Source organism: Triplophysa dalaica, chromosome 11, assembly GCF_015846415.1.
Source record: "Triplophysa dalaica isolate WHDGS20190420 chromosome 11, ASM1584641v1, whole genome shotgun sequence".
Taxonomy (NCBI): domain Eukaryota; kingdom Metazoa; phylum Chordata; class Actinopteri; order Cypriniformes; family Nemacheilidae; genus Triplophysa; species Triplophysa dalaica.
Genome location: NC_079552.1, coordinates 11,091,107 through 11,110,729, shown reverse-complemented (window position 1 = coordinate 11,110,729; position 19,623 = coordinate 11,091,107). Strand labels below are relative to the sequence as shown.

At 36.2% G+C, this 19,623-nt stretch overlaps 4 protein-coding genes across 5 annotated transcripts; 3 read left to right on the top strand and 1 right to left on the bottom strand.

Annotated features, from left to right (window-relative positions):
• The first annotated feature begins 378 nt into the window (after positions 1-378).
• msx3 (muscle segment homeobox 3) lies at positions 379-2,956 on the top strand. The gene is made up of 2 exons (XM_056760949.1): positions 379-971; positions 1,467-2,956. The coding sequence occupies exons 1-2, from the start codon at positions 566-568 to the stop codon at positions 1,880-1,882; spliced, it is 822 nt and encodes a 273-aa protein (XP_056616927.1). The 5' UTR covers positions 379-565; the 3' UTR covers positions 1,883-2,956.
• A 712-nt stretch (positions 2,957-3,668) lies between these two features.
• znf511 (zinc finger protein 511) lies at positions 3,669-5,834 on the bottom strand. The gene is made up of 6 exons (XM_056761144.1): positions 5,566-5,834; positions 5,294-5,367; positions 5,005-5,206; positions 4,230-4,354; positions 3,931-4,116; positions 3,669-3,841 (listed from the first exon to the last, which is right to left on the bottom strand). The coding sequence occupies exons 1-6, from the start codon at positions 5,764-5,766 to the stop codon at positions 3,772-3,774; spliced, it is 858 nt and encodes a 285-aa protein (XP_056617122.1). The 5' UTR covers positions 5,767-5,834; the 3' UTR covers positions 3,669-3,771.
• Positions 5,835-6,450: 616 nt separating this feature from the next.
• Positions 6,451-12,501, top strand: adam8a (ADAM metallopeptidase domain 8a). The gene is made up of 25 exons (XM_056761451.1): positions 6,451-6,598; positions 6,721-6,827; positions 6,932-7,005; positions 7,100-7,178; positions 7,261-7,337; positions 7,458-7,641; positions 7,806-7,871; positions 7,980-8,048; positions 8,160-8,329; positions 8,448-8,529; positions 8,632-8,765; positions 8,957-9,134; positions 9,259-9,348; positions 9,637-9,832; positions 9,997-10,063; positions 10,195-10,363; positions 10,469-10,546; positions 10,661-10,745; positions 10,845-10,962; positions 11,045-11,228; positions 11,357-11,392; positions 11,482-11,532; positions 11,617-11,688; positions 11,805-11,879; positions 12,021-12,501. Exons 1-25 carry the CDS (start codon positions 6,547-6,549, stop codon positions 12,063-12,065), a joined length of 2,538 nt encoding a protein of 845 aa, XP_056617429.1. The 5' UTR covers positions 6,451-6,546; the 3' UTR covers positions 12,066-12,501.
• Positions 12,502-12,593: 92 nt separating this feature from the next.
• Positions 12,594-16,698, top strand: spef1 (sperm flagellar 1). 2 transcript variants are annotated; one of them, XM_056761453.1, is made up of 7 exons: positions 12,594-12,775; positions 12,969-13,080; positions 13,422-13,578; positions 13,648-13,690; positions 15,202-15,268; positions 15,406-15,502; positions 16,175-16,698. In XM_056761453.1, the coding sequence occupies exons 1-7, from the start codon at positions 12,664-12,666 to the stop codon at positions 16,286-16,288; spliced, it is 702 nt and encodes a 233-aa protein (XP_056617431.1). In that variant the 5' UTR covers positions 12,594-12,663; the 3' UTR covers positions 16,289-16,698. The 2 variants fall into 2 exon arrangements, with proteins under 2 accessions (XP_056617431.1, XP_056617430.1); XM_056761452.1 differs by having other exon boundaries at positions 15,199-15,268.
• Positions 16,699-19,623: the final 2,925 nt, after the last annotated feature.

Here is a 19,623-nt window from a genome sequence, read left to right as displayed (position 1 = left end):
ATTGCGAAATGCCCATAATTACATAATTTTCTAAATAAAAGCTAAAAAGTATCTTTCAAATATTTAAGGTATTTCAACTACTTTATAAAGAAAATATACAAAAAAATCGCGAACGAAGGGACCGATGAAGCTGGTATGTTTCGCTGTATGCTTTCAATAAACCTTCAGTTAATGAGTACGGAGGCCCACTATACAGACATCCCCTCTGGTTAATTGCAACAAAACTTCTCAAATGGCTCCTTGACTCCAAGACTGGAGCCCCCAGAGCAATCAATAAACCACCTCGGCAAGACAAGTATGATTAACCATGCAACATTTCTTTCAAAATCATTGTGACGTCTGAAAGAAACTGGACTGGCCAATCAAAGCGAGTACGCGTAAAGTCATGTGGGTGAAATGTCAAGCGGCTTGGAGGGCGGTTGGGAAAAAAACTGAACTTTTGGAAGTTTATAGCAGGCAGTGCGCTCTGCTAGAAGAGTGAGTCAAGCGTCGCAAAAGCGCGACGACAGAGGGGAAAGGCAGTGCTGGACGAGGAAATTCAGGACGACTAAAACATACTTATTGTATGGCCCCTTTATCATCCATGATGAATTCTATTCAAGGGCCAGTCTCGCAAGAAGAAAAACTACATGAACGCAAAAGCGCGGACAAAGAGGAGGCTCCGAGCAACGATAAAGCGACTGTCAAAGGATGTAAAAGCAAAGCTTTGAGTCTCCCGTTCAGTGTGGAATCTTTAATATCAGACAGAACAACAACGAGGACTTTATACACGTCATCTGAATCGGGTATTATATCTCCGACATCGGGCACAGATGAGCGACTGCGGCTCTCACCCATGGCTCTTTACGCAGATAGAAAAATCCCAATGGAGAGTGTCACCAGCCTATCCGACACCAAGAGAGGAGATATAGAGGAGCTTTGTAACAAGGGACAGTCCAGCTGGTATCAGACCCCTTATGCCTCTCCACCAAGTAAGTGTTTAAAATTCAGGACTGTCAGTAATATGCCAGTTTTATTTATTGACGCGTGAAATTGATAAAAAACGCAAGTATGTTCACCACAAAGCCCAATCTATCAGTTATCAAGCTAATTTAAATAAAATGCAAGTCGCAATATTTTGCATGAAAATTCTAGGTTATGTGATATAGGTGGAAACTGTTTAGCGACAGAGCTCTTAGTGTCAAGAGTGACAAAATAACTTACCAGTGCTCCTGCAATTCAAATCTAAAGTTTTTGGGGCATTGCACTGTTTTGATAATTTATTCGTCGAATTATTACTTTTTTAATACTTTACTCATTTCCATTATTTCCATGTCCCATATTTAGACATTTAATGAATAAGCTGATCATCAGCATTTGATCCTGTTAAAGTGACTAAAATAAAAAGCAGTTAGCCCTATCCATGATCAATGCAATATAAACGCAACAGTGATTCTCAAATTAATTTGTGCAATATTGTTTTGCAGGACACTCAAGTCCACCCCCGTGCCCCCTCAGAAAGCACAAGAACAATCGAAAACCGCGGACCCCGTTCACCACATCGCAGCTGCTTGCTTTGGAGCGAAAATTTCGTCAAAAACAGTATCTTTCCATCGCAGAAAGAGCGGAGTTTTCCAATTCACTCAATCTTACTGAGACTCAAGTTAAAATTTGGTTTCAAAACAGACGGGCGAAGGCAAAAAGACTTCAAGAGGCCGAGTTGGAGAAACTGAAACTTGCAACCAAGCCATTATTGCCTGCGTTTGCTTTTCCGTTCCCTCTAGGAACACATGTTGGTTCTCCATCCCTCTACGGACCGTCCAGTCACTTTCATAGACCTGCGTTACCCGTCCCAGGACTTTTCGGGGGGCCAGTGACCTACGGGATGTATTACTTGTCTTAACCAACGAAGCACGTTCTTCATATAATTCACCGTCTCGAGCTGCTACGTTTTCATGCCACTCAAAAGACGAGTGAAAATTTTTATTTGTTCTCTTTAAAGCAGAGATATACTTTGAAAAGAAATTGCCCTTGTCATCTAGTTTATGCCAAATGAATCCCATAATTGGCTTTAAAGAAAACAAAGCCTTTAGAGTGCAATGCATTTCCACCCGAATATTATATTTTTTTGTGATAAAAAAAACAATGCAGACATAGGCCTCCAACTGAGTGACTTTTCCTTTGGTATAAGACAATAATTTCCAAGAGATTATTATACCGAAGGCATATAACAAAGAAGTTTCCAGACCAGGACAACTTGTTGATACGTGCGTGCATCAAGTTCTGAAATAAGTGTGCATCGTCAGAATCTTAAACTAAAATAAAATCTGATTTTAGTTCGACTATTTAACTTTCCATGTATTGGCTTTAGGCTGAGAATTCGGGTGTTAATGGAAGTTTAATGTGAATATAATTCAAATGAATACGCCCACTTGTTGTATTTTAACGAAAACCAAATTTCCTGTTGTACAATTTTTTTCTCATGTACACGGCCAATAGCTCGGGTATACATCATCAACTTCATGCATTTGTTTTTATCAACAATTTGACAGGCTACACAATTTAAAAATGCGTTGTTTATTTCATTGTTTTATTTGCTACGTGCAGAGTCAGACAGCATCTCCCGTTATCCCATGATTTTGTTCAACCTTTTTCCCAACGGTCCAGTTTATTTTTATGTTCCCAATTGGACACTTTGGCATTTGTTTGATTTGTTTAGCCACAATCTCTTTAGTAGGCTACATATATGCTAGTTTGCTAGATTGTAAAATTAATCTCTAGATTTGTTATTATTGTAAATACATGTATATGTTACAGATTTTGCATTTCCCATTTGAATAAATTGCAAATAGGATTGCTGATATTTATACACTGTTAACATGTATCTTCTGTAAATTATTGTATATTTTATATGTACATACAAATTAGAAAAATAATCTTTTGCATTAAAAAACAATAAATCTCACAGAGACTAATACTGTACAGTGTCATTACTAAAATATTGAACATTATGAAAAAAATAACTCAATCCTCCCTCAAGATGATATTATTGTTCCGTAATTCTTACCCTTTATATTCTGTGTAGTGTAGCCTGCTATTTTTCTGTTAAAGTTTAGCAGTGCGAGTGGGGTCATATAATAAATATCTTCAGAGATTCAACAGTTGTATAGACATATTAAACGGTAGATGTACTTACAGAAACAGATTTTAACATATGCTAAATACCTCTCACATTAAAACACGGTAAATGAATACATTTTAGGTTTTACGTTAAACGTTACACCAATCGAAATTATCCTAAAATAATGTCAGCGAGTGCATCATTCGACCTTTATAGGATTTATTCTAAAAAGATGAGAATGACGTTGCATTGCATCTCATTAATTCAAGTCTACACCTCTTCATTTTAATACATCTGGTAATTTTTATTAGATTGGATTTTATGAGTTAGAGATGTCTAAAAGTTCGGTAGCATCTAGCGAACGAGAAATTCATTTGCGCCGTTCCCTGGAAGCCTTCAACAATCATACAATTAAGCTTTTTAATATACAAAAATAAAAATAGGCTTATTTAAAGTAGTTAATACATATTCAAAAATACTTTAAGATTTCTCGGAACTGACTGCATTGTTTTGGATCTCATTCACTCCAGCTGATGTATAAAGAGGACAGATTGTTTTTAAGGTTGCTTTAACAAAGTTTTATTGCAAAAATACATTTTTTAACAAGCAAATGGGTTTTAGTAAGCATTTGAACATAAGATAGATTGTATGCTTTGAATTAAAGCTTTGTCCTACTTCTTCCCTCTTCTTCCTCTAAACCCTCTGACTGAGCCATGGCCAAAGCAGATGGATGATGGAACTCTGAAAAAAGTAATCAAGATAGACTGACAATCTACAGGTTGATGATATTGAATCATATAATTCTTGTATATGATCATGAATCCACCAACCTGTATGAATACAGTGGTTTTGGATTAGTTGTATTCATTGGCTCAGTTTCTACAGTTCTTTTCACGTTTTCTGTCTCTGGTGTCAGGGAGAAATCCATGGATTCAGATTTCTCCGGTTGATTAGCTGATGTTTCACAAACTTCCATTTGGGCATCATTTTGTAGCAGAGTCTTTCTTTCTCGTATTCTGTTGTAGCATATACAAAATGTTTACCATTTAAACAAACAGAAGAAAAGGTTTAGAAATGATAGTATAAAAATACAACTATAATTTCCTTAAATTCAGAATTAATATCAAACCTTCCGCTCTTCTTTGCTCTGTCAAATCTGAAGTCTGCTGGATAGCTGTGTGTTTTAATAAGATGATCTTTTCTCTCTTTGCTGGTTTTGAATTTCAGACCGCATCCTTCAACCAAGCACTCGTACTGAAAATGAATAACAGAACACAATAAGCACACAGATATTGCAGACAATTTAGTCTAAGGAAATTTCTATGTTCAAACGTGGTGTGTAGAAGTAATAACTAATGTTCTGTCCTATAAATTCCAGTGTTAGTATCAGACCCAATGAAGCCTACATTGCATCTAACAGACCTGACCAATGGAAACCAGTAGGTGTCAGTGTAAGATAAGATGCTTGATCTTAAGCAGCAGCTCAGCTGTAAATATTCTTGGTGGCCTTAAATGTATAAAATCAAACTGGTCCTTTCGAGTCCTTTCAACAATTTAACTTTTGTCTATCTATAAGTTGTAACTTATTAACTTATTTTATTGGGATAAGGAATACATATATGTTGACATGACTTTGTTATCACATAACATTTTGTAATAAGTTGTACAATCAGGATTTCGTCAACACAAACGGTAGCCTTTGTAAAGTTAACGGAGCATTCTTTTGGACAAAGAGATATTTTATGGTTAGTGTACCCCACAAAACAGCAGAAATGTTTTGTTATTTATCATTTACATATGCTTTTATCAGGCACAAAACAACCAATACACGTTAATATTGTAAATTAATTGACCACACCACTCAATGCAACATGCATTACTAAATGTGAGAACACAAATATTACCATGCACTGCTTCTCTGCCATGACCTGGAAGAGAGAGTCATGCCACTCCAAGATGTGCACGTCCAGTAGTCGATTTGACGGGAAAGAGCGCTTGCAGCTGGAACATACATTGCGATGCAAGGCATTGTAGTGGTGTTCGTATCCTTCCAATGTATCAAAGAACTGTTTGCATCCAGCAATGTGACATCTGAATTCAGATATGCTACAAAAGGGGAGAAGATAGTGACATATTAGTTCTGTTTATATTACAATGGATTAAACAACTCAAGTCAAAACTTACGACACTTACGTTGGAGGTTGGTAGTCATCGGCCAAAGCCGTTGCGACATCCTGTAGATACATGTGCCGATGTATGTCACCATCCTGTTGACAAATATTAGGAACACCGAGAACTGAGGATGTTGGTAAATACATCAGCGGACCATCACAACGTTACTTAGAAGTTATGCAATTTTCTAATGTTTTCATCATTCTTAAGTAACACATTACGAGCAATTGTTGCTAAATTGGTTTAAATTCAAATGTACTGATAAAAACGCTATTGAGCTAACAACAACCTACCTCAAAATATTCATCTTCTGTTGCAACGCGGATTCGTTCAGGTCTGAATGTAAAAGGTGAAGAAGCAATTTCTCTCCCGTTCTCCATCTCTTTCTGTTGAAATGCAACCCATTTTGTCTCCTTATATTCAAGTACGGGTATCTTTTCTGCAAGAATTCTTGGTGATTCTCCCAAAAGTTCAATTAATTCAGGCTGCAGCATAATATCAACATACACAATGAAGCGACCGCTTTCATATTTTAACGTCTCTCGTTCCGTGTCAAACACGTTTCAAAATAAAAGTCACATGGCGGCAAGCGTCACATGCGATTTGTGACTTATTTTGTAATGATTTATTTTTGTGTATAACAAAGTCACAAAACTTTATTTTATTTTATTCCTTGTTTTTCGTAATAATTGATATTCAGAGCACTCACCAACATACTTATAGACCTGTAGATTTAACTGGAAAAAGAACAGCACTTGCACTATCTGACCACAGGATGTCAGGAGAATGTTAAAATCTATAGTAGCCTATATTTCCCTTATCCCACACTTTTAAAAGGAATAAGTTATATTTGTAAAGAATTGCCCAAGAACGCACATAGACCTACATTTTGGATGGTATCGTTATCAGGAAAAGGGTTCATTTGGTAATCCATAACAAAGTTGGTAATCGTTTAATATTGACAATAACGTTAAAGCAATGCAGTTTTGTGTCGCACACAAGTGAGACATGGTAGTATAATCAGTTACAGCAATAATTAAACAAATAATTAAATGATTTAAAACAAGGTCAAGTTATGAACTTCATTGTTATACAAAAAAAACCACCTTGAGTCATTTACAAGGACCTGACTCACTGAGTGACCAAAGTTTTACCGGATGAGGAGGTATCTTTATTTATCGTGAAGATAACCAAGGCGGGGCGTAACTTTTTCAAGTAGTCGATTTCCCAGTTGCCCACGAGTTCACTGGGAAAGTATCACTGGACATTTAATCATGCAATACACTGGAATATTTGTATTACTTTTTACTTTTGTTTATACTTGGGGTGAGCAAAAAATTATGATAATTCTTTATACTGTGAATAATTTTTCGTGATTACATAAAACGTTTATTATAGCCTTATCATAGATAGGCTACTAAATAATTGTTTTTTCTTCCATGCTTCAGAGAATCTCGAGGCAACGAATCCAGTTCTTCCTCATGTTATGCACTATGATGTTGTTCGACCTCAAGCACTGAAAGAGCGAGTAAGAAGGAGCACATCTTCTCTAAAGGTCCGGTCACTTTTTATCTTCAGCATATCATCGGCATATTGTGGCAACTGTCAAGATGCTGAAGATGTACATTTATTTATGTGTGCGTTCCTTTTCTCCGTTAGACATATCCTGAAAATCTTGAGTATGCATTGTCTGTAGATGGGAGAAACTTAACCATTTCTTTGCACAGAAATAAGTAAGACAATCTCATAACAACTTTTGATTGAATATTGAATGTTAACTTGTGCCTTGTGTTTAAACATGGTCTATATGTTTTTTTTTTATCTCAGTGATCTTTTAGGAGAACAATACACTTTATTTCATTATGCAGAGGATGGGATTTCAGAAACAACGTCTTCAGGCAACACTGTATGTTTAAATAGTAAAATTGTCTGACTCAGTCATCTATCTTAAACAGTATGTTATAAATATTTTATCTTGCACATTTTAGGATCACTGCTACTATCAGGGACACATCCATGACATAGAAAATTCTTCAGTTAGTGTTGGGCTATGCTCTGGAATGAAGTAAATAAACATTTTAATATTAAATTGATTATATCCTGAATATCCAAACAAGATGATAATGCTGAGAATCACATCAACATTTTGCTTTCTTAAAAATATTGTTTCTTATTTGTTGTGTAGTGGGTTTCTGAGAACAGAAGAGCAAGTTTACTTGATTGAGCCCCTAGAAGAATCTGTGGATGGGAACCATGCTATTTTCAAACAAGAGCATTTAAGAGTCAAGCAGGGGACCTTTGGATACGTTAATGACACAGTCTATGACCTTGGCCCACGGTTTAGTGGGCTGTATAAAGGCAAACATATGGTAATTACCAAGATTCTGTTATTATTTGTTTAATTTGTTTTCAGAGAATGCAATATTTTATTGCATGTCTACTTACACAGAAGCTTAAAATTATTTCTCAAAACAATGTACAATACTTTTACAAATACCAGTTTTATGTCAATACCTTCATTTTTTTTGCTCAGAAAAACAAAGCCCGCATTGATGGGCAGCAGATTGTTGAGATGGCTTTGGTTGTTGATCATGAGGAGGTATGAATGAGGGTTACTACTGTGTTGTGTTTATTGTTAAATATATATAAGTGTATATTCAAAATGATATATTATGTAATGTGTACCTTTACATAATACCTTTTTCAGTACAAGAACTTTGGAAGTGTGAAGAAAATTGAAGAAAGAATGATGTTGGTCGCAAACCATGTGGACAAGGTGTGGTATAATACTGGATTGGTTTTATAGTAATGTATTTTATGTGGTGTTTAATATGTGATTTTTCAATATGTTGTTTAAACATTGATCATAAAAACAAATTATATTCAGCTTTACAGGCCTTTAAACATACGTGTCAGGTTGGTTGGGATTGAGATTTGGACTAACAGGGACATGATTATGGTCAGTCCAGAATCAGATTTGACTCTGAAGTACTTTTTAAAATGGCGTCAGGATTACCTTCTCAAAAGAAAGAAGCACGACAATGCCCATTTTATTACGTGAGTCATTATTTCTGCTTTTTTTAAGATTACCACATTTTAACTGTCATTTTATGTACTTCGATTGGTAAAATAACCCTTTAATGGTTTGAAATCTCTTTTTCTTTTTTCTATTCAGTGGTATCGATTTTGATGGATCCACAATTGGGTTGGCTACAATGTATGCTATGTGCACTCAATCCTCTGGTGCAGTGAATCAGGTTTGTTTATGACCATTTTTTGAGAAAAACATTCCACATGTTAATCTGAAAACAAACTTTGGTTGTTGTCAAATATAATGATTTTATGTTTTTTTTATAAAGGACCATAATGTCAATCCAATTGCAGTGGCTTCTACTATTGCTCATGAAATGGGACATAATCTGGGCATGTCACATGATGATCAAACATGTGGCTGTTCTTTGAGAAATGGTTGTATTATGGGAGAATCCATTGGGTGAGGTTAACTAAAAACACTTTTTTTAAATATATTAGCATACATACATGCAATGGAAACATGAAAAAAGTCATAATTTTTTCAAGTAGTCTTCCCTGTAAATTAAACTGCCAATGTGCTTACCCATGCTTGCCTGTTTGTTGAACAGTAAGCAAATATAGACCCTAATTTTTTTATGCATTTTTCCACAGGTTGGTCCTCCCAGATGCCTTCAGTACATGTAGTCAAGCATCCTTAAAGAGGTTCTTGCAAAACTATGACAGCAGCTGTCTCTTAGACATGCCGAATGAGAGCGAAATATACGGTGGCCCGGTGTGTGGAAATGCTTTTGTAGAAAAGGGCGAGGAATGTGATTGCGGAACTGTTGAGGTTTGTTGCCTTAAAAAAATCCCAGTTCTTGCAATTTAGTTAAAAAAATTATGTCATCAATCTGCTTATGCAAAACATTTGTAATTTTCTTCTTCCAAGTAATTTTGATTTTATATGATTTTAGGAATGCAACAATCCCTGCTGCAATGCCTCCACCTGTCAGCTGACCAAAGGTTCCCATTGTGCACATGGAGAGTGTTGCCATAATTGCCAGGTATCAGCAAAGTACCCCTAAATCCCTAAATTGCAGTATATCCACACACAGCCCAAAACGGCATCTTATTTATCTTTATGTATGCATAAAATGAATTAAAGTCCTAGTCAAGTCACTTCACTCGGCAGCCATCATCTTCAGCCATTAGAGCATCATAAACATTGTTTCTTACTCAGAAATATTGCAGAAAAGCTACTGTCACACTGTCATCAAACAGCAGTAACAGCCAAAGTGAAAGCTTGGCGAAATTCGCTTGTTGTCTTGACATTTCTTAATTCTTTTCTTAAGCTGAACCAAATGGGCAGTCTGTGCAGAAAAAGTGCTCATGACTGTGATTTGGAGGAGTACTGTACAGGAGAATCAGCCTTTTGTCCCAAAGATGACTATAAGATGAACGGACTGCCCTGCAATTACAATCAGGGTTACTGTTACAACGGACAATGTCCAACACATAAGGAACATTGCAAGTTGCTATGGGGATCAGGTACTGTTTTCATTTATTGAAATAAAACATTCCATTATGGTGGCTTTCAATGCATTCAAAAAAATTGTCTATAGCTCTGTTTATTTATTTATTTTAAAAGTTTCATGCATGAAGTTAGGATTTAGAAACTTAAATTATTGTATATAATCTTGTTATATATTCAGATGCTGAGGTAGATGTTGATACCTGCTTTCAATACAATGTAATAGACAGAACATCCAAGAGTGCTGAGTAAGTAATTTAGATTCTAATATAAGACTTTGAATTTGATCGATGAAAACCAAAATAATATTTTAGAAACCTTCAATTGTTTTCTGGTTTACCTGCTTTGTGATGACTCAAGATTATGTCTCAATCTACAGACACATAAAATGTGGTAAAATATATTGTGCTGGTGGGAAAGAATTTCCCATAACACAAAACAAAAGGAAAGTGACAATGAGATTAAGAAGCTGCAACATGGCTGTCGACCCCTCACCAACAGAAGACTTAGGGATGGTTCCAACAGGCACCAAATGTGATACAAATAAGGCAAGTAAATACTAAAGTATTATCTTCACTGATAACATCTTTCTTTGTCTTATAAAGGGATTCTTATATAATTTGACAAAATGTATTATGTTTTATTTCTTACAGGTGTGTTACAACAGCCTTTGTCAGAACATAAGTTTATATGGCACCGAGAAATGTTCAGACAAATGCAACGGCCGTGGGGTGTGTATACTGTTTCTTTTTCCATATCAGTGTAATATTTTATATATTTTAGTATATATTCCAGTATATATTTTATATCATATAATGTTTGTTATTTTTTACACATTTCCATAGATGTGTAACCATGAGAGGGAATGTCACTGCGATCCAGGCTGGGCACCACCCTATTGTGATGTTAAAATCTCAGAACTTCCAAAAAGTAAACCATTCACTTCCTCACCATAATAGCATTACTTTGTGTAATCTGAGCCAATCCAGTCTTTTACCATTTTAACAAACATATTATTTTAACTTACAGTGAAAAATGCTGTCATAATTGGTGTGGCCACATCTGTGTTCATCATGGGCCTGGTCATTGTTATCATTGGAGTGGTGATGTGTTGCAGAAACAAAAAAGCGGCATTTACACAGAAACGGTAGGATGGGCTCACCAAATGAGATTAATGATCAGTTTAGAAGTTTTATTAAAGGATGTTATGTTTTTTTATCTTCAAACAGATCTTTGAAGGACCACCATACTTCCTCAGGCCAGTGCAATCCAGCATTCCAACCAAGCAGTGCAAAGAACAGCCCCAAGTACACAAGACCACGTATCGGTCGACCAGACTTCCTGGAGTCATCTGCAACTGTGTCTTGCAAACCTCTGTTTGTTCAAACTGTACCCTCTAGACCTCCACCTATGGTAAGCTTTTTCATTTGACCCTAAAAACAAGCTGTTGACTTTGTGTTTCACACTAAAAGTGCTTACATTGTACAATAAAAGAATGTCATAATAAAACACTAAACCTGTCCCATCTTTCTAATGCACAGCCTCCAAGTCAGCCACTACAAACCAGAACAAAACTGGTACTACATCTCCCAAGATGCTAAATATAAATATCTGAATCTATTCTTGTTTCAATAAAAAAATTATATATACTTTCATATTATTTTAGATTGCAAAACCTGTCACATCTGCTGTTTCCAGAAACATTCATCCAGTTCAGGTGAGGTTTTGTCAATATTACTGTTAACGATTCCAAAATATATCTTGTTAAAGCTGCTTTATAACAGCTAACATTTTTAATCAGGAAATAACACTCCTCCCACCATCAAAACCACTTCCTCCATCGAAACCTTTACCCCCTCTCACATCTAAACATGTAAGTGGTCATTTATTTAACATTTATTTTAACAATTAAGTCAAAAGCATGCACTCCACCCTATACTGACATAAATACCATCCAACGCTATTATCCTATTCTTGTTTTCACTATAGGTGACTACGCCAAATAGACCTCCACTGCCTCCTGCAAAACCCACAGGAAAACGACAGGCTTATACTCCACCTCAGGTAAATTATATTTTTGCTTTCCCTTTGTAACCTTTCCTGGAAACATTTCTGCAACTTAATTCTGAATATAAAACCAACTGATCATTTGGTAATCTGATAATTTACCCAAGTCTTTTGAATGCTCTTTGTCATCCACTATAGGCAATACAGAAAGTAGCACTGAAGCCTCCAGTCAGGCCCAGATGACGTGGAACAGAATAATTTACTCTGAATCATTAAGAGCTTCAAAAGAATCTTCATAAGCAAAATGTATGACTCTGAACAAGAGTGAAGCTACAGAATATTTCAGTTTTGGACTCCCAACACTCAACATTTGTATTTGCACTCTGTCTAAGACTCTGTCCTTTACGCTCCTGGTACGACTTGTTTAAAACGAAAGGCTTAAACTAATGGATGTTCGTATTGTTTATTATTTATACATTTTATACATCTTTATTTTGTACTTTAATTGTGTTTTTTTACAATTAAGGCAAATCTGTGTTTGCCCACCTCTTGTTCAATCTTTTGCGTTGCTCTCAGCTGGTCTGATTTTACTGTCTGTAAATCTATCAATATAACATTAATGAAAGTATGTTTAATTGTTTTGCTATAATAAAGGTTTAACTTTCTCCCATGATGTTAACTCGTTTGTTGATTTCGATTATTTACAATCTCTTGACGAACGAGAAAAGTGACCTCTGTAGGGCCCTGTAGCTTTGCAGTTGCCTAGCAACGGCTCAAACAACCCTTCCACCGCTGTGGGATACTGAGGAATACTTAAAAATAACGCAAATAAAACCTTTAAATGATGGATGGGTTAATAGACGAAGAAACTTTGCAGGATGTCTACGCGTGGATAGATAAAATACCTCTCTCCAAACCAAAACGGAACATTGCGCGAGATTTTAGTGATGGAGGTAACGTACTGTAGCTGTCTTCATAAACAAAACAAAGGGGCAGGCAAACTTCTCGTGTTATTTTATTTTACTAATTTATCTATTACGTATTTATTAAATTGTTTGTGGTGTCATTAATTATTTTACCATTAATTTTACTATCGTACGCATAGATTATCCTTGAAATTAATATTTTAACTATTTCCACACGCAGTTATGGCTGCAGAAGTTGTGAAGCATTTCTTCCCTAAATTAGTGGATCTGCACAACTACACGGCCGCACATTCCACGCAACAGAAGCTGTGTAACTGGAGCACTCTGAACAGGCAAGTATATTTATTTGTTCTCCACGCAGACAGTAAGGCAAACATCTCAATGCTTATCTGCCCCCCGCATGTCGCAATCCCCAGAGGATTGGAGGAATGTGACATTACACCTCAGCAATAACACAGAGGGACACGAGATCTCCCGCTGAATGTCTAACACTGTGTGGCTCACAAGACTACCTAGATAACAATTTCGACAATAATGTTTCGTAAAGTATTTGTGAGGGAGAAATTAAGTAGGCTCGTTACTGTTTGTTACATGAAAAAGTAGGCTTAAAGGAATCATGCACTGAAAACATAGTACAAATGTAACAAAACAAGAGTATTTGTTCTCATTTCAGAAAAGTTTTTTCCAAGCTGAACTTCAGTGTACCTCTGGACACAGTCAAGAAGATAGTTGTCAGCACAGCAGGCTACATTGAACCAGTTCTATGCTCTTTGAGAGAGAAGATAGAGGAGAGGAAGGCAGAAAAGCTAATACACGACGGAGGCACACAGGTGAGTCTCTGTGCTTGTATTTAAACGAGAGTGTGTGCAGTTTTAACCCTATCATATTTGTTTTCATAGGACTTGGAATATTACAGCATTACAAATGGACAACCGATATCAGGTAGATAAGTAGATTCTCTAGAACTAGCACTAAAGTGGAAGAGGCTATGACAAGACAATATCAAACCCAGCCCTTTTCAGAAAATGATTGTGACGCAAACCTATTGTGACATAGTTCAGATAAATAACATTACCTCAAAGAGGGAAGTCGCATGCATTGGTTTAAAGAGTACTACACTTGATCATATAAGGCAATGGTTCACCACTTTGACCACCCATCTAGCAGAGGCAGATGGAGTCAATGTTGCCGATGTTGTCATCATGTTGTCAGAGAATGTGTTGTGTAGATTTGTGTTGGTTGTATCTTATATTGATGTGAATCTGCTTGTTAGTAAGAGTAGCAATTTTTTAATTCCACTTTTTAACAGCCATTGTGTTATATATGAAGATTTGTAAAACCTGTAGCAGTAAGATCTATAGAAGGCAAGCGTTCATGAGGTCAGCGGTCATAGATATTCAGATGATCTGTCATGCATTATTACTCAGAATATTAACCAGTATCTCAGCAGACCACAAACCAACATTTTAAAATAGCAGAAAAAGATATCAGCAAGATTATTTTTATGATGATCAGTTGTTAGTTTAGGATGACAAAAAAATGAGAATGTTGTGATGAACATGTAGAATGAAAAAAAAAAGTCAGCTGTGTTTGGAAATATAGAACAAATGTACTGCATTGTCAGCAGTCTTAAACTGAGGGGGGTTGGGTATGTCAGCCCTCGGTTTCCCAAACCTCATCACCAGGAAGTTTTGGCTGTGACATCATTTAATTCTTTATTTTCATGATGAAAATGGCTCTGCATATATCCTTCACCGGATAGCCCTTATTAGGCTTAAAACACTTAAGTTCATAGCAAACTGAAGCCAACAGTGGACTATTGATGTTATTATGGGACCATAAGGCTAGATTGTTTGTGATACATCATATTATCAAAAGTCCATTTCTGTTGGGAAACACAGGTCCTGTGCCTCAGAAAGTTTTGTTCCTTCCTTGTTGGATGTTTATAGGGTGAAGCACAGCTGGTATTGATGGTTCAAAGCTTAGTGCCAAATTTGTTTTTCCTGCTCAGCAGTTACAATAGACTTTAGTCTGGTGCCCTGTCAATGAGTCCTTTCGACCTGATTGTGTTTAATGGGTTCAAATGAAGTCTAATTAGTTTAGCCTTCCTGGCTAATTCTCATGAGCCAGAAAATTTTAAAGTATGGGGGAGTTAACTCATTTGGAGGGAAAGAGGAAATTGATGCAGGGTGTTGAGGGGGTGAAGTCTCCGTGCCTGAAATTAGCCAGAAGGGATTCTGAAGCAGCTCTGTTTGCCAAGATCTAACACCCGCAGCAGTGAGATGTGAGCTTTCCTTGTATCAGCATTGTTTTCCTTTTGTAAAGTATTTTAACAACCTTTAATGGTTTTGAAGCCGAACAAGTAAAATGCAATGCTATACCCTTTAGATGTAGAAAAAGTTGTGTAATATTTCAAATAAACTATAGTTTTTGTTGTTCTGACACTTCAGCAGAAAATCTTCAGATTATAGACACCATGCAAACCAATCCTGCTATACTGAAGAAGACAGCAAAAGTCAGGTATGCATTGCGATACATTACCTTCAGAAAATATAGCATTTCTTAATAGAATAGTGGTTTTAACTTAACGGGACTATTTGAATCACAAAGTTTCTATGCAAACAGAAAAAAATCCCGTTGTTGTAAATTTTGTTTAGCACTGCTGCAAACATAGGACCTACTGTGGACCCAGCCTTCCAATTGCTCTTGGATGACAAGGAGCAGGCCATTTTGGCTTTACATGAGACTGTTGAGGTGAGTTGCTCAGTTTTGATGAAATAAAGGGATTTTGTCTCACATTTATGTTAAAAGACTGTCACGCAGTTTCTTGACATATAAAATAGATTTCCTTGATAAAATGTTTATTTTGCTGTCTGTCTAAAGCTCTCAAGTGACTTTGAGCATCTTTTGCAAACACTGCACATGGCGAAAGATGCATATGTCATAAAAGGAAATGTGTAATTTCTATTCTGTTCTACCAGCAAGATGTCAAGGGCTACAGGACATGTTTCCTGTGGCTGTTGAATTGTGTTAGAGATTGCTATATCAAGATTTATGAATCACTATCCGATCAACAGCTATGATTTTTGTAAAAGACTTGACCATTTTTATGTTTAAAAGTTGATAATTGTTTAAAGTTGGTTTTTAAATTGTTTGTAAAAGACGTGACCATTTTTAAGCTCAATAGTTCAAAGGTGATAATCGTTTGAAGTTGAAAATTTTATTTATTAATGTTTCCATCAATTTAAGCATTATCAATACTTGGTTTCCTTTCTTCGTCAGAAAAAGTCAATGTTTCCCTGAAAGGAAGTGTTTCAAACAGTTGCAGTATAATTGTGACATCAGTAGCTTAACTGAACACTGAGAAATCTTTGGTTTTAAAACCTCGTATTGGAAATTTCTTAAATATGTTTTACATTGCTCTAGATTTTACAGATAAAGGTCAACAAATTGGAGCACCTTCTGCATCTAAAAGATCTTCGCATCGAGGACCTGACCAAGCACTTAGAGAGATACAAGACCCGTAACAACAACACATGATCATGTGAAAAAATAAAAAAATTCTGATCACCCAAGAACATAGAACTGTACGCTCCTTTTGTTTTGTATCAACATTTTGAAGGCTAAGAAAATCATGTCAAGTAAAGATGAGTACATGACTTGAAACTAGTGTTGTTTTGTTAAGACAATAATAGCATTTCTGCACACAGTGAAAACAAACACAAAGCAAGGCATGAAACAGTGTATTCATGAAAATGTGATGGTACAGTTCCAAGGAAGAAAAAATGATTTGTTTAACATACTTCAGATGTAAGGAATACCCTTGATTACTGTCCCTGAGCATCTGTTTCTATTCAGACTAGGATATGACTGTCTGCAATTCTTTTTCTTTTATGTATTTGTAAAATTAATGAAGGAATTTGTAGAGCAATATACAACACTAACTGAAATGTAAAAGTTATGTAAATAAGAATGCCTTTTTACACTTTAGGTGCAAATTGCCATGTTTTTGAGTTTCCCTCTTTAGTCACTTCCTTAGGATGATGTATGAAATAGCTCTGATTGACAGTGGAAGAGTTGAAGTGTATATTTTAATTGTGTCTATGATGTGACTGCTGTGGTTAAAGGACAGCAACATTACAATCTTGAATCTGTTTAACGTTGTGTCATGTGTATCTGAAAACAGTCTGTTTGCTGTCATTAGTGACTTCAGATCCATAAGTAAATATCAAGTCCTCTAAATGAAATGCTTCCTGCTCAAAGCACAGAGACCAATACATTTATGTATTGACCTGACAATTTAAATCCTTAAAATTTTGTAGATTGAGCAAACTTTAAATATTGTGTAAATGTTCAAATAAACCATTTTAGGAACCCGGTAATAAAACAGCGATGACAAGAATGAGAACAATCTTAAGGTCAAAAACAGAAATCAGCGATAAGCTCCGAGCTCAGACAGGTGTTATCAGCAGGAGATATAACCTCCGTGATATACCCAGAGACCTCAAAGCATTAGCCTACTTTAAATGTTTTTACCTCCAAACAACTGACCCACAGTGAGTATGAGTAAGAGGGTGTGCAAGTAGTGATGACTGTTCCCTTAACAAGCTGGTAGAAAAAAACATTATGTGGATGAAACTTAACTTCCGGTAGACCTCCTCAAAAAATCTATAACTGTCGAGTAGTTTGAATGTAATTTAATCGGCAACAAATAAATCTACACAGTAAAAATCCTAATAATAATATCAAGTTATATATTGGTGTAATGTGACCAAACACAGACCGGAAGTTAACTTCAGGCCGGTGTGTGTGTTCAATGAAACCTTTTATATAAAGTGGATTAGCTAAACATGAATGATTAGTGAAAATACATTTTCCCAAAGTTTCATTATGCTGCCCATCTGCACAAGTTAGGTTGACATACTGTGATAAAAACACAACATCACCTATGTCGAAATTTCAAATTTGGGCATAGAAATCCCCCTCGACTGGTCTGTATTTCTGTCCTAATCAGGGCAGGCTGATAGAAAGCAGGCTTATCATATATCACAGAAGCTACCCCATGACTCCCTGGTAAATTCCGCCTGAACAACGCTTCAGGGGACGAGCAGGCCATGAGCCAGTCTCAACACAGAACACAATTGTTCAGGCTACTGCCAGTAATTCATAAATCTCATCATGGTTGTCATGGGAGCTTAGCTGTCTCTTACAGCAGAGTCCCTTCTAACACTGTAACCTGGGCAATGCCCTTCCTGCAATTCTTCAAGGCACGTCAGAGTTGCTGTCAGTCCTGAACAGTTTTACTAGAGAAGATAACTGATGTACTATTAAAATAGAATTCTTTCATGAAATGAGTGGTTGAGTAACATGAGGATTGATGTTCCGAGCATGCACACGTAGCTTGCTTTTTTGAGGTTTGTACTGTGTCATTAAACTAGGGAAAGAATTTGGGCACCATCACTGAGCTGAGTAACCCTGTGTAGTGATATATCCTGTATACGTCATCTGGGAGTCATTCCTGTTCTCCCGTGAATCTAAGATTAAGGTCAGTTCAGTTGGATTTTTACTTTATGTAACTATTGAAAATGATAATATCTCAAGTAAATTATTTTACAATATACGATACTTGTGGACGACACTGCATGTGTTTAAACGACAATAACGTTTATGTCATCAACAAAAAGGATAATAAAATAAAATCACGAACGAGTCTCTCCACCTACACCCCCCCCCCCCCACCTTTACTCTTGGTGGAGCCATTTCCTGTATATGCCTGATGAGAAATGAAGGAAGGAAATATGTGGAGCATCCCAGACACTGTCACAAGCACACATTAACCTAAACATTTATATTAATTTTTGGGCCCACATTAAACACCCAATCTTTTTGAAACAAGACACAAGTTCTCTTTGTGGTATAAAGGTCTAACTTGTTTCTAATCTGGTAACATATGTCAAAATGACTGATATTTACACAGGGGGTCCTTTGGGAGTTTCAGTTCTCTCTTTAAGGTCAGCTGGAAACACAGACCTTTTTGCCCACCTCCTTGAGTGACTATTTCCTTCCTTTGTCCTGGATCAAGAGTCAAAGCAGGCATATTTGTTACACTGGGAATGCAAATCTTGTATTCTGACAAAACCTCTTACTAAAGCATTGTATACAGTACGGGTCAATAGTGATTGTTCATCAAGTTGTCTATCAGACTTTTCAAAAACAAAATGGCAGGAAAACATGATCAGGTCGTGGGCAATTACTTGAAATTCAAACACAGAAGGAATGTTTAAACTTTTCCCCCAAGAACTAGGTTAACTTTGCAAAAGTCATGACACAATCTTTGACAACTATTTTGAAACACTTCACTGGTATACGATAATGATCATTGAACTTCCCTAATGTGCAAGACAAGACGTGTGATTATCACATACAATGAAGTTTACGAGCACACCCTCGCTCTCTCAGCATCAACAGTAAAAACACAACACGTCATTTCCATGGTATCAAAATAGGTTTTATTTCACAGAATTAAACACTGTCAAAACTTTAAAATTTTTGCATATAAATGTTTTAAAACCAGGACCTTAAATTACGCTGACATAAAAAAAGTGACATTCACAGAGTGGATTTATTCCAGGGCAGTCAAAGTTTAATCTTCACATTTCATTAATGATAAGAACCAAAGAGATCTGTATCAGGCTTTGAGTTTCCTTTAAGCTTCTAAGATGCTTAAACTTCACCCTGATAAAAACTGTATGAACAGAAGCCTCATACCCAGTGTTACATGGATATACTAAGAAAATGAACTAACTAAATTAAATGAATGCTTGTCCATAAGATGTGAAAATATGACAGCTGCATTTGACTCAAATGTCTGTGGT

Excerpts from the sequence above, each read along its gene's own strand:
- msx3 (XM_056760949.1), top strand. The coding sequence starts at position 566 with ATGGCCCCTTTATCATCCATGATGAATTCTATTCAAGGGCCAGTCTCG. Across the intron at positions 972-1,466 it reads CCCTTATGCCTCTCCACCAA|GACACTCAAGTCCACCCCCG; the intron begins GTAAGTGTTTAA and ends ATTGTTTTGCAG.
- znf511 (XM_056761144.1), bottom strand. The coding sequence starts at position 5,766 with ATGCTGCAGCCTGAATTAATTGAACTTTTGGGAGAATCACCAAGAATT. Across the intron at positions 5,207-5,293 it reads GATGACTACCAACCTCCAAC|CATATCTGAATTCAGATGTC; the intron begins GTAAGTGTCGTA and ends CCCCTTTTGTAG. Across the intron at positions 3,842-3,930 it reads AAACCACTGTATTCATACAG|AGTTCCATCATCCATCTGCT; the intron begins GTTGGTGGATTC and ends TACTTTTTTCAG.
- adam8a (XM_056761451.1), top strand. The coding sequence starts at position 6,547 with ATGCAATACACTGGAATATTTGTATTACTTTTTACTTTTGTTTATACT. Across the intron at positions 11,229-11,356 it reads CCTCTAGACCTCCACCTATG|CCTCCAAGTCAGCCACTACA; the intron begins GTAAGCTTTTTC and ends TCTAATGCACAG. Across the intron at positions 11,689-11,804 it reads CCCCTCTCACATCTAAACAT|GTGACTACGCCAAATAGACC; the intron begins GTAAGTGGTCAT and ends TTTTCACTATAG.
- spef1 (XM_056761452.1), top strand. The coding sequence starts at position 12,664 with ATGATGGATGGGTTAATAGACGAAGAAACTTTGCAGGATGTCTACGCG. Across the intron at positions 13,081-13,421 it reads AACTGGAGCACTCTGAACAG|AAAAGTTTTTTCCAAGCTGA; the intron begins GCAAGTATATTT and ends TTCTCATTTCAG. Across the intron at positions 15,269-15,405 it reads AAGAAGACAGCAAAAGTCAG|CACTGCTGCAAACATAGGAC; the intron begins GTATGCATTGCG and ends AATTTTGTTTAG.